Source organism: Rhinatrema bivittatum, chromosome 2 (genome assembly GCF_901001135.1).
Source record: "Rhinatrema bivittatum chromosome 2, aRhiBiv1.1, whole genome shotgun sequence".
NCBI lineage: Eukaryota > Metazoa > Chordata > Amphibia > Gymnophiona > Rhinatrematidae > Rhinatrema > Rhinatrema bivittatum.
Genome location: NC_042616.1, coordinates 570,062,432 through 570,076,886, shown reverse-complemented (window position 1 = coordinate 570,076,886; position 14,455 = coordinate 570,062,432). Strand labels below are relative to the sequence as shown.

General features: G+C 43.3%; 1 protein-coding gene across 3 annotated transcripts in view; it reads left to right on the top strand.

Moving 5' to 3' along the window:
• Positions 1–14,455, top strand: part of CEP192 (centrosomal protein 192) — a 1,292,743-nt gene that overhangs the window by 863,814 nt on the left and 414,474 nt on the right. For all 3 annotated transcript variants that reach the window (XM_029590939.1, XM_029590938.1, XM_029590940.1), the window contains one exon: positions 8,326–8,416. In XM_029590939.1, coding sequence (XP_029446799.1) covers positions 8,326–8,416 — 91 coding nt within the window. The remainder of the gene's footprint in view (positions 1–8,325; positions 8,417–14,455) is intronic.

The following is a 14,455-nucleotide window of genomic DNA, read 5'->3' as shown; positions in this document are numbered from 1 at the left end:
AAGGACCACCATGAAACCCTCTCTGCCAGCACTCCGGACCCAACCTGCTCTTCTAGGAGGCCGATGAGACCGGGACAGAGGAAGTCTGTCTTTCTCCAAAGGAAGTACTGTCCTCCGCTCTCTTGCTTCTGTCAACAGGGCTCCCATGGCTGTCCCAGGCAGCAGAAAGCCACCAAGCACTAGCAAGCGCCTCAGTCAACTTTGGGGACAGTGTTTTCCTGGGTCGTAGGGAGTGTATGCCAACTGCCTGGACCCGGGACGTTGGACCCTCTGGTAGAGGAGACAAGCTGAAATTCTTTGTGAACCAGTGGCCCAGTTTAACCTCAATTCAGTGAGTTCTGTCCATTGTCCAAATTTACCACGCCTATCTCCACCTTCTCAGAAATTAGGAAATTCCAGTCCTACTCCAGGAGATACAATTACTCCTATGTCAGCATGCGATTCAAGAACTGCCACATCATTAATCATGGATTTTATTCCCAGAATTTCCTCATTCCCAAGAAGAGTGGAGGATTACATCCGATTCTGGACCTCAGGCCTCTAAACAAACACCCTCGGAAAGAAAAGTTCAAGATGTTATCTCTGAAAACAATTTAATCCTTTTTACAACCCAACAATTAGATGTGCTCTCTGGACCTCAAGGATGCATATACCCACATCCTGATGTACTCAAATTCATGGCTTTACCTTTGTTTATAGGTGAACTCGATCCATTATCAGTACACTGTCCTCCCATTTGGCTTCTCCTCTGTACCCAGAGTATTCACCAAATGCCTATTAGTAGCTGTGGCCCACCTCTGAAAGAAAGGAATACAACTGTTTCCATACTTAGATGATTGGATGATAGTAGCCAAAAACCCAAGTCTATTACAAAGACACCTGATTCAAACAATCACTTGCCTCAAAACTTTAGGCTTCATTGTCAAATACGAAAAATCACACCTGAACCCATCTTAAATGTTGCAGTTCATACACACAATTTTAAACACATGCCTTTGCAAGGCATTCCTCCCACAGGAAAGAATAGAGATGTTTCAAAATCTAGCCTCAACACTGCTATTGCTTCCACATCAGCTCGACAGGTCCTAACAATATCGGGGCACATGGCAGCGGCCATGTATGTAGTTCCCCATACTCGTCTAAACATGCGCCTGCAATGAGGCCTAAAAACTCAATGGTTGCAGCACTGCCATCCCACTTCAAAGAAAATAAAACAAACCCAACCAATGTCTTACAACTTGAAGTGGTGGCCGACCCCAGGAACTTTACAGTAGGGCGCCCTTTTTCAGAACCAGACTCATCAAATAGTACTAACCACAGATGCATCCACAAAAGGATGGGGAGCTCATGTATTAGGCCTCAAGACACAAGGCCTTAGGTCCCCTAATGAGTGCTTGTTCCAAATCAATCTTCTGGAGCTGCAAGCAGTACAATATGCAATCAAAATGTTCTCCCACATCCTATACAACAAAACTGTCATGGTCTACACAGAGAATCGTGTAGCTATGTTCTACATAAACAAAGAAGGCGAGTCAGGTTCACGGATTCTTTGCAAGGTCACTTGCCTTGTAACCTTGGGCAAGTCACTTTACCCTCCATTGCCTCAGGTACAAACTTAGATTATAAGCCCTCTTGGGACAGGGAAGTACCTACAGTACCTGGAATGTAATCTGCTTTGAAGTGCTTAAAAAAGTGTAAAAAGCGGAATATAAAAATAAATAAAATAAAAAGTGGGCCCTGATTCTCTCCATACATTTACAAGCAAACTGTCTCCCAGGAATAACGAACATAGAGGCTGACCTCCTTAACAGAATATTTCATCCTCATGAATGGGACCTTCACCAAGAGATAGTATTCTCCCTCTTCAAGGAATGGGGAACTCCACACATACCTATTTGCAACCGAACAAAACACAAAGCTTCAAAACTTCTGCTCTCTATTCCCAAGTCACCGCAGAATAAAGCAGTATGCTTTCCTTCTTAAGTGGACAAAGTATCTACTACAGGGTGGCCCATGGAAAAGTAGCCTGCCTCCAATACCAGTGCCACGCAGGCAGGCTACTTTTCCATGGACCACCCTGTATGTACATTTCCTCCAATTCCACTGTTAACTTGAATACTACAAAATGCATAGTGGACGAGACAGATCTCATTCTCATAGCACCAGCATGGCCCAGATAACCCTGGTATGCCTACCTAATGCACTTTTCAATTCATCCACCAGTCCACCTACTGAGCAGACCAGACCTTCTGACACAGGACGTAGGAACGCTACTACATCCAATGCAGGCCTCCCTTCAAGTAACAGCATGGAGATTGAAAGGGAATTAAGCCATCTCCAGATTCAATAGAGATTAGACATTCTTATCTCTTTGAGAGAGCCATCCTCAAGGAAAAATTATGCAGGCAAATGGCAAAGATATCGTCATTGGTGCACTTCAACAGACCTCAACCCTGTTTCTTCCTCCCCGGAGCATCTGCTTGAATACCTTTATAACCTATATATTTCTGATTTAGCAGTTTCTTCCATAAGAGTAAATCTCAGCACCACATCAGCCTACCATACAACCGTGCAAGGAACACCAATATCCTCTCACCCTCTAGTATCTCGATTCATGAAGGGTGCCTTAAAATTCAGACCTCCAATCACAAAACCGGCAATACCTTGGGACTTGAATATAGTATTGGAAGCATTAACGGTCCCACCTTTTGAACCGATGTAAAGGAGGACTGGAAGGCTCATCTGCATATTGCTCCCAGCATCCCCCGGGAGAGGAGTCCAGAGATCACCGCAAGCGATCCAGGGATTGACTTCCACAGCCCCAGCTTCCACTGAAATTAAGGGATATATTATTTAGAGTTTGTGTGTGTCTGAGGTAATAAGCAAGCCAGAGATAGTTAATTCTAGTGTCTGTCTTTCCCACCCTCTCAACCCTTGATTTTTAGGCACGAGACACTTTCTCATTACAAATCAATCAAAGTCTTATCTAAATCATACTATTGTACCAGCCCTTACTGAAAGTTTAATCATCCCCTTGTAGGACACTAGCTGATTAATTAGTAAATTCACCTGAAAATTTAAAGTACTCTCATTCCAACTCCCTTAGTATCCTAAACTTAACTAGGAACTCAAAACTAAGATGAAGGCAGCAGTCTAGCAGCAAGAGGGGGGCTTTCCAGTCTTTTGCATTGAGTGTCACATGTATGATTTTTTTACGCGCCGGTGAGAGATTGTATGTGTGCACTCTGTGCAAAGAGCTCCTGGCTCTCAGAGAACGAGTCCGATCTCTGGAGGCTAGAGTAGCAGACTTGGAGGAGCTGAGGCAGACAGAGTGGTACATCGATGAGACCTTCAGGGACATAGTAGCCAAGTCTCAAATCCAGTCTGGCAACCCCAGTGCTGCCTTGGATCAGAAAGGTCTCCCAGTAGGAGAACATCACCCTGGTGTAGCAGGAAGTGATCCTATAGCAAGGACCTGCTCTCCAGGTGATGTATTGTTCTCTCACACTGAGGACAAGTCTCCCAGGGCTACTGCCCAGGAGGGAAGGGTTAGGCTGGCCATCATAGTTGGTGATTCGATTATTAGAAATGTAGATAGCAGGGTGGCTGGTAGACATGAGGACCGCCTGGTAACTTGCCTGCCTGGTGCGAAGGTGGCAGACCGCACGTGTCACCTAGATAGGATTATAGACAGTGCTGGGGAGGAGCCAGCTGTCCTGGTACATGTGGGCACCAACAACATAGGAAAATGTGGGAGAGAGGTTCTGGAAGCCAAATTTAGGATTTTAGGTAGGAAGCTGAAATCCAGAACCTCCAGAGTGGCATTCTCTGAAATGCTTCCTGTTCCACATGCAGGACCCCAGAGGCAGGCAGAGCTCCAGAGTTTCAATCCGTGGATGAGATGATGGTGCAGGGAAGAGGGATTTAAGTTTGTAAGGAACTGGGGAAACATTTGGGGAAAGGGGAGACTTAGCCAAAAGGATGGGCTTCACCTTAACCAGAGTGGAACCAAGCTGCTGGCACTAACTTTCAAAAAGGAGAGAGAGCAGCTTTTAAACTAGAACAAGGGGGAAAGCCGACAGTCACTCAGCAGTGCATGGTTTGGAGAAATGTATCCTTGAAGGATACTAATGAAACAGGAGAGTTAGGGCATCCCAACAGAGAGATTCCATTAAAAGCAAACATAGTCCATATGCCTATATGTAAAAAATCACCGAAGCTAATGATTTCCGAATTATCCCAAACAACTGAAAAGCAGGTTGTTAAAACCAAATGCCTGTATGCCAATGCCGGAAATCTAAGAAGTAAGATGGGAGAGTTAGAGTGTATAGCAGCAAATGATGAGATTGATATAATTGGCATCACAGAGACTTGGTGGAAGGAGGATAACCAATGGAAAGTGCTATATCATGGTACAAATTATATCGCAATGATAGGGAGGATCAACTTAGTGGGGGTGTGGCACTTTATGTCCGGGAGGGTATAGAGTCTAACAGGATAAAGATCATACAAGAGACTAAATGTTCAGTAGAATCTATATGGGTAGAAATCCCATGTGTGTTGGGTAAGAGTATAGTGATAGGAGTATACTACCATCCACCTGGACAAAATGGTCAGACAGATGATGAAATGCTAAGAGAAATCAGGGAAGCAAACCAGTTTGGCAGTGCAATAATGTGACATTTAAATTACCCCAATATTGACTGGGTAAATGTAACATAAGGACTTAAGAACATAAGAAAATGCCATACTGGGTCAGACCAAGGGTCCATCAAGCCCAGCATCCTGTTTCCAACAGTGGCCAATCCAGGCCATAAGAACCTGGCAAGTACCCAAAAACTAAGTCTATTCCATGTAACCATTGCTAATGGCAGTGGCTATTCTCTAAGTGAACTTAATAGCAGGTAATGGACTTCTCCTCCAAGAACTTATCCAATCCTTTTTTAAACTCAGCTATACTAACTGCACTAACCACATCCTCTGGCAACAAATTCCAGAGTTTAATTGTGCGTTGAGTAAAAAAGAACTTTCTCCGATTAGTTTTAAATGTGCCCCATGCTAACTTCATGGAGTGCCCCCTAGTCTTTCTACTATCCGAAAGAGTAAATAACCGATTCACATCTACCCGTTCTAGACCTCTCATGATTTTAAACACCTCTATCATATCCCCCCTCAGTCGTCTCTTCTCCAAGCTGAAAAGTCCTAACCTCTTTAGTCTTTCCTCATAGGGGAGTTGTTCCATTCCCCCTATCATTTTGGTAACCCTTCTCTGTACCTTCTCCATCGCAATTATATCTTTTTTGAGATGCGGCGACCAGAATTGTACACAATATTCAAGGTGCGGTCTCACCATGGAGCGATACAGAGGCATTATGACATTTTCCGTTTTATTCACCATTCCTTTTCTAATAATTCCCAACATTCTGTTTGCTTTTTTGACTGCCGCAGCACACTGTACCGACGATTTCAAAGTGTTATCCACTATGACACCTAGATCTCTTTCTTGGGTTGTAGCACCTAATATGGAACCCAACATTGTGTAATTATAGCATGGGTTATTTTTCCCTATATGCATCACCTTGCACTTATCCACATTAAATTTCATCTGCCATTTGGATGCCCAATTTTCCAGTCTCACAAGGTCTTCCTGCAATTTATCACAATCTGCTTGTGATTTAACTACTCTGAACAATTTTGTGTCATCTGCAAATTTGATTATCTCACTCGTATTTCTTTCCAGATCATTTATAAATATATTGAAAAGTAAGGGTCCCAATACAGATCCCTGAGACACTCCACTGTCCACTCCCTTCCACTGAGAAAATTGACCATTTAATCCTACTCTGTTTCCTGTCTTTTAGCCAGTTTGCAAGCCACGAAAGGACATCGCCACCTATCCCATGACTTTTTACTTTTCCTAGAAGCCTCTCATGAGGAACTTTGTCAAATGCCTTCTGAAAATCCAAGTATACTATATCTACTGGTTCACCTTTATCCACATGTTTATTAACTCCTGCAAAAAAGTGAAGCAGATTTGTGAGGCAAGACTTGCCCTGGGTAAAGCCATGCTGACTTTGTTCCATTAAACCATGTCTTTCTATGTGTTCTGTGATTTTGATGTTTAGAACACTTTCCACTATTTTTCCTGGCACTGAAGTCAGGCTAACCGGTCTGTAGTTTCCCAGATCGCCCCTGGAGCCCTTTTTAAATATTGGGGTTACATTTGCTATCCTCCAGTCTTCAGGTACAATGGATGATTTTAATGATAAGTTACAAATTTTTACTAATAGGTCTGAAATTTCATTTTTTAGTTCCTTCAGAACTCTGGGGTGTATACCATCCGGTCCAGGTGATTTACTACTCTTCAGTTTGTCAATCAGGCCTACCACATCTTCTAGGTTCACCGTGATTTGATTCAGTCCATCTGAATCATTACCCATGAAAACCTTCTCCATTACGGGTACCTCCCCAACATCCTCTTCAGTAAACACCGAAGCACAGAAATCATTTAATCTTTCCGCGATGGCCTTATCATGGGGATGGAACGATTCCCCTATGAGGAAAGGTTAAGGTTGCTTTTGAAGAGAATACTGGCAGGCTGATTTCACAGCAGGCGTTTATATAGTGTGTCGTCATTTAGCTCCATCTACTGGTAGAAGTGCATAACCCACTTGTTCTGGATTCATCTGACTGTCCTAAAGAAAAGGAAATTATCAGGTAAGTAGTCATTTCCTAGCTGTGGATAGTAACACAAAGTTAGAAAAAGCCATTTATATACCACAGCCCATTGCAATGAGTTTATACAGTCTTGCCAGAAGAATAATCTCTGTTAAAACAAGGGGAAAAAGAAAAACTGTGGGGCATTATAAAACGTTTGCTTGCATTAGGATAAGTGTGTCATAAAATAGAATGAGTACTGCCAAGAAAAAGGAAAAAAACAAAAAAAAAACATATTCGGTATCTTGTAGTAGTAGACAGGATGTAATAAATCATCAAGTACAAATAATGTGAGAAAAAAAGATGAAAGAAAATGTTCAAGCATTTGGACAATACAATCTATAAACATCATCCTACTGAAGCTTATAAGAGTCCGTTGAAATTTTCGGAATCTTCACTAATGAAGAGAGGATATGGAACCAAAAGAAAAGTTGTACAGTCTGAGGATGCTTGAATTGAGAATAAAGTATTTAATTTTGGCTTTTTTTTTTTTAATCAGTTTTCACAGGGTAATATTTCAGCCTACAAATCACAGCAATGATCATACTAAAATGTGAAAAAAGAAATGACAGTGTTCATCTCTCGATTCACAGATGCACAGGCCATATTGCTGTCGCTCCTTGTGACCTTGAGCAAGTCACTTTACCATCATTGCCTGAGGTACAAAAATTTAGATTGTAAGCCCTCTGGGGATAGAGAAATACCTACAGTACCTGAATGTAAACCGGTGTGATATCTCAATTGAGATCAAATGTCGGTATATAAAAATAATAAATAAATTTAAAAAAAAACAAAACACCTTACTGTGTCAGAACATCATGGAGGGAAAATGGTTGCTTTGAACCAGGCCTTAGGGAGAAACGAAAGCACCACAATCTGCAAGGAGTATTTACTAGCTAGTAAAAGCCACCGTCTGGTGGAATAGGATTGTCCCCCCTTCTCTGACTGCACCAACATCACTCTTTCCTAGGTCCTGGCTGTTCCAATATCTGTTCTCTCCTTAGGGCAGCATGACTGAGGGTGAAGCAAGCACTAGGAATGACATTTTAGTCATCTGTGTGACAGGGTGCCAGGGATTTTTCACTTCTTGTCAAGCTTTTAAATTTGTGTAAAGTTCTCCTTTATTGAGTCCACTTTTTATCTGCCAAACCTATATTCCTGTCTAGTATATCTGATTGAATAATGCATGTAATTCTGATGAGGATCAGCAGAGCAGAACTTTGTTGTACTAGATTCATGATAGTAAGAGGAGTTTAAAAAAAAACTAGCAATATTTCCTTGTAAGAATTAAATGGAGCACAGTGCAACTTCCTTATGTAAAACTATTGCAAATGATTTTAACAACCAACCGAATTGTCTACAAAGTGTTGTGATTTACATTTTCCAAATATGTTTTGTGAATTATACTGCTCCAAAATGTTAATCTTTTTTTCATTTGTGTAATTTGGCATGTCGACAGAGGAGCCTTATCAATTTTCTACTCACCATTAAATGATATAGATGTGCTTATTGTGGTATTTGTATTAAGCAGTAATCTTGTGCTTTGGACTTAATGTTTCACTTTTTTCATTAAAAAAACAAATTAGGTTTAATAAATGTGCTTTTTAGTCAACAGAAACTAGTCCTTAGAAATGACTCTCCATCTGCAACTCAGAGCTTACGCCTACTGATACGTGGTCAGGATCACGATTGCTTTCAGGTTGGTATTGAACTAGCTGGAAGATTATACAATATGTAATGAAATGTCATATTCACATGAAACCTTTATTTGAAAACATAAAAATAGTCATGACATACAGGATGGCGTTTACATGAGATGTGGCATAACCCAGTCAACAGTTTAGTGTGTGAGCAGTGCTAAACCCAGATTTTTTTTTTTAAGTACAGTGTTTTTAAATTCCCAGGTAGCTGATTTCAAATCTAATTCCATGCTTCCAATGTTACAAGTGGACTGTCATGTATTTTTCAGTGAAGCAATTGGATTGCTGCTTTAGCAAAAATCAAGTTGATTTAGAAAAATGTATAATAGCTCATGCATGGATCATAGGATGGGAGTGAACGGAGAAGTAATTCTAAGGAAATATTTCTTTACAGAGATGATGATAGATGCATGGAACTGCCTTCCAGCGAAAGTGGTAGAAACATGGGCAGTACCTAAATTCAAGAAGGCATGGGATAGCTAAGTACAAGCAATCTCTGAAAGAAGGGGTAGGGATTTTAGAGCTGAGTAGTTGGTTAAGATGAGCAGAATAGACAGGCCATATGGTCTTTATCTGCCATGTTTCTTTTAATTTCAAAAAAACTGCTTCTATCATATGTATCTCAACTCTAAACCCAAACAACACTGGTAAATTGTATGAGGATCCAAAATATATATGTTTTTTTGTTTTTTTTGGCTATCAACCCGACCTCAAACGTTTTTCAAAGAGCTTTGAACATCAATGCTCTTAATACTGAACACCACATATATTGAAATTCGCATGTGTGTTGTGGTTGGAAGTCGGCAGACATAAGAAATAGGTTGAATATAACTTTACAATGCCCCTGAAGAAGCGAAAAAGAAACACGAGCCGTGTTGGGCACAGTTCTTTCATTACTCCGGCGTTCTGATATAGAGTTCATGGCACTCAGCAGTTAACTGAGATAATAACTATCACTAAAGATAAGTACTTTCTACAGTATTTTAATATATTTTAAAAAGGATTTAACAAAAATTATAAAAGAAGAAAAATGAAAAATAATTTAAATGAAAGAAAATGGGCTTACAACCATGACCAATGATTTAAAAAAACCACAACACACATGCGAATTTCAATATATGTGGTGTTCAGTATTAAGAGCATTGATGTTCAAAGCTCTTTGAAAAACGTATGAGGTCGGGTTGATAGCCAAAAAAAACCAAAAAAACATATATATTTTGGATCCTCATACAATTTACCAGTGTTGTTTGGGTTTATGTTTCTTTTAATGGCATTGTATAAGACCAACTTTCTAATGAGTTTTGTCTACTTCCTTTAAATGGGAAAACTATAATGCCAAGTACTAACAACTTTTTTTCTTAGCATTCACACATGTTAATCCACGCCAGTGGGTTATTCACCTCTACTAGCAGATGGAGATGGAGCAAAGCTGCCATCATGGTATATATACCCCTGCACTGACATCCCACCAGTATTCTCCATCTCCAGCAGATGGTAGATATGCTTCTCCCTAAAAAAGTTTTTTTTAAAGGAGAAAATGAAATTAATTTGCCCCCCCTCTTCTGTGGTGTGATACCTTATGGTCCCTCCCTCAGTCAGGTTTTCCTGAGGTGATATCTGCGGATCTTTCCCTCAGTAGAGTGCCTCTTTCCATTAGCTGGCTCTCTGGTGTGGACTTAGCTATAAAGAAAGAAACAACTGAAAGACTAGCAGCGGTAAAGGCCTTTGCTCTTTCTCCCAGGACAAGCAGGATGGTAGTCCTCACATATGGGTGACATCATCAGATGGAGCCCTATCACGAAACACTTTTGTCAAAGTTTCTAGAACTTTGGCACACTGAGCATGCCCAGCATGCCACTAACCCTGCATCCATCAGGGGTCCCCCTTCAGTCTATTTTTTCCACGCAGCAGTTTCCTCGCGGTTCTTAGGAGCTCTGTGAGAATTTATCACAATTTTTTTCCTCACGGAACTTTTTCCTCAATTTTAAAAAATATTTCCCTGTCCCGGGGTCCCCCATCGACCGCTGACCTCTGCTAACACCAGCAAGTTTACCACGTATCTTGTGGTTGGTTCCTGGCTGTGTTCCTATCGGTGCCGACCAAGTGCCACCCCTTTTTTTCGAAATGGTGACTGGTTTTCGAAAGTGCCCCGAGTGTCCGAGGGCTATGTCCATTACGGACCCTCGTGACTTCTGTGTCTTATGCTTGGGGTCTTCCCACGACGTTCCAACGGTGCACTAGTTGTACCCAAATGACCTCAAAAGGCCGCCGCACCCGCCCAGAGAAAATGGAGCACCTGTTCGCCTCTAAGCGCTTGTCTCCATCGACTCCAGCCAAAAGCGCATAGTCGGAAACTTTCTTCATTCTTGACTCCTTCTCCATCAACATCTGAACACCGGTGACCGGCCGTCACCGGCATCGTCCCGCTCAAAGGCTTCAACATCCTCTGCACCGGAGAAGGACTGGACCGAGCATCGCTAGAAGCACCGGCACCAACGCGAATCCTCATCCGGTGCCACCACAGACAAACCATCGGCATAGACTTTGGGTGAGCCGCCGTCCAAGAAGTCCCGGGGAGAGGCACCCCCATCCTCCTCCGGACCTGGGACACCGAGGCATTCCCCACCTGCAACGGTGCCAGGTGCCGAGACTCCACAAATCCCTGTGGACCCTCCAGCAGTGCCTGCTCAACCTCCAACCCCTGTCCCCTGTGTTACCAACACCAGCTATACAATATGCAATACACCAGGAATTCTGGAAACAAGTCCAAGACTTCACTGAATGCCTGCCTGAAGAATTCGAGAAGGATTGTCTATCATCCTCCAGAAGGGACTCGATGCTGGGAAAACACGAGGTCAGAACAGCGTATATCTTTGATACTGCCTCCAGAGTTTCAGCGGCAGGAATAAGCGCCAGACGCTGGGCATGGGTTAAATCCTCTGACTTACGCCAGGAAGTCCAGGACAGGTTAGCAGACCTTCCATGCACAGGGGACAATTTGTTTGGTGACAAAATTCAAGAGGTAGTTGCGCAACTCAAAGACCACCACGAGACTTGCACCAACTGTTCCCTCGGACTTCTCATCTACCACCAAGAAAACATTTTGACGAGAACCTAGAAGACTAACTTATAAACCACACAGGTATTACTCTCCTCCATCCCGGTCTAGACCAACCAGACCCTTTCACAGAAGACTGCCTCGTCAGCACCGGCCCCCAGAAGCCCAACCAGCTCCTCAGACTGGTCCTGATTTGGGGTTTTGACTTCTATCTAGAGAGCAGCAGTCAACCCCCTGCTTCCTACCATTTTTCCTGTGGGAGGCTGCCTGTGTCACTTTGTCAACAAATGCCACACAATCACAACTGACCAATGGGTCCTTTCTATAGTATCCCACGGTTACCATCTAAATTTCCTTACACTACCACCAGACACTCCACCATGTCCGGCATGGCGTCTCACCGACCACACTTCACTTCTCGAGGCAGAACGCTCTATCCTCCTGCAGTCCAATGCTGTGGAACCGGTTCCCCGACTGCATCGAGGAAAAGGGTTCTACTTTCGTTATTTTCTGATTCCAAAAACGTCGGGTGGCATACGTCCTATATTGGTCCTAAATGCCCTAAACAAACATCTCCGCAAGGAAACGTTCAGGATGGTCACCTTGGGCACCATGCTCCCTCTCCTGCAAAAGAGAGATTGGCTCTGCTCTCTAGATTTTCAGGAGGCTTACGCCCATATAGTCATATCCCCTCCTCATCAAAAATATCTCAGATTCATAGTAGGTCAAAGGCATTTCCAATACCGGGTGCTGCCGTTCGGCCGGGCATCAACTCCCCGTGTATTTAACAAATGTCTGGCAGTAGTGGCAGCTTACCTAAGACCATGCAATATCCATATTTACCCGCATCTAGATGACTGGCTACTCAGAGGTCCATCCAAGGAAGTAGTACTTCAATTCCTCTGTCTTATCATACAATGGCTACAGTCATTAGGTTTTCTCACAAACTATCCCAAATCTCATCTGACTTCATCATGCCCCCTATCGTTCATCGGAGCAGATCTAAACACCATTCAAGCCAGAGCGTTCCTTCCAAAGGACCATGCATGCCACTGTCAACCTTGGCCAAAACACGCAGAATCGTCACCTGCTAACCCTACTAGGGCACATGGCATCTACAGTTCGATACCCCAAAGGCTCGACTAGCAATGAGAGTGACACAATGGACTTTAAAGTCACAGTGGTCCCAATCAAATCAGGATCTGTCACAGACTGTCCACGTCACCTGACAGCCTCGCCACTCACTGGTTTGGTGGATACAGGAGTCCAATCTTCAGTTAGACTTAACTTTCCAACCACCAAATCCTCAGATCACATTGACTACAGATGCCTCCAACCTAGGTTGGAGAGCCCATGTGAACCAATTACAACCCCAGGGAACCTGGACCAGGACAGAAACAAACCACCAGATAAATTTTCTGAGCTTCGGGCAATACGGTATGCCCTATTCTCATTTCAGGATTGCATATCCAACAAGGTAATCCTAATTCAAACAGATAACCAGGTAGTGATATGGTATCTCAACAAGCAAGGGGGCACAAGCTCTTACCTGCTATGTCAGGAGATGGCGCAGATCTGGGCCTGGGCTCTCTCCCATTCCATGCTGCTGAGAGCATCCTACCTAGCAGGCATAGACAATGTGATGGCAGACTGTCTCAGTTGGACCTTTCATCCCCACGAATGGACCCTAGATCTCACTGTAGCGAACAGAATTTTCCACCAGTGGGGTTGCCCGCACATCAACCTCTTTGCATCAATTCACAACCGCAAAGTAGATCTATTTTACTCTACACCACAGCCGCGAGACACCACCGATGGATACATTCACCCATTCGTGGAACACGGGTCTTCTGTACGCATATCCTCCTATTCCACTCATCAGCAAGACTCTCGTGAAGTTACGACAAGACCGGGGCACAATGATCCTCATAGCCCCATACTGGCTGCGACAGGTTTGTTTTCCTATCTTACGCGACCTCTCACTTCAGCAACCAATTCGCCTGGGCACAGATCCAACTCTAATAACACAGAACGGACTATTACGTCATCCGAACCTCCACTCCCTGTCTCTGACAGCATGGATGTTAAAAGGTTGATTCTACAGTCCCTTAACCTTTTTAACGATGTGTCCCAGGTCCTCATGGCTTCACGGAAGCCTTCTACTAGAAAATCTTATCGTTTAAAGTGGAAAAGATTCTCCTTGTGCACGACAATGGAAATAGACCCCTTTTCCAGCCCCACAACAAGGTTCCTGGACTACCTCTGGCACCTCTCGGAGTCTGGCCTACAAACTTCCTCCATCCGAGTGCATATAATACTTCTGGGGGTATTCTGCGCAAAAAAACTGAAAATTCTTTAAACTTTATATTCGTCAAAATAACACAATTTACACAACAGTCTTTAAGTAACTACATTTTAAATTATTACAAAAAAAAGTTGTTACTTAATGTTGCAGAATTTTAAATATTTTGAGCAGAATTTCCCTAAAAATTCACTGTAAATGTCCCTTCCACTCGCTCTCCCTACTCCCCTTGCCAGTTTGCCCTCTCAGGCCCCAACTCCTCCACCTGCCAATATCTCTCCCCTTCACCTCTAGGCTCAACCCTTTCCACTCTATTGCCAGTCCCAGACTTTGACCCTGTTCTCAGTACTGCCCCTCACACAGGCTCCCTCTGTTCCTCCCTCTTTCACTCACATGCTCCCTCTCTCTAATACACATACACACACCCTCATACAGGCTCCCTCACATACACCACAATCCCTTCACACAGGCTAGCACCCTCACATACACACAATCCCTTTTTCATACACACGAGCTCCCAATCTCTCACATACATACACACTCCTTCACAATCTCCTCATATAGGCTCCCTCTCTCTGAAACCCACACTCCATATCCCCCCAGCCTCCCTTTTTTACCTCCCATGCTCTCTCACCCTCCTGCTCTGTCACCCTCCCCTGCCCTCGGCTCCCTATCTGA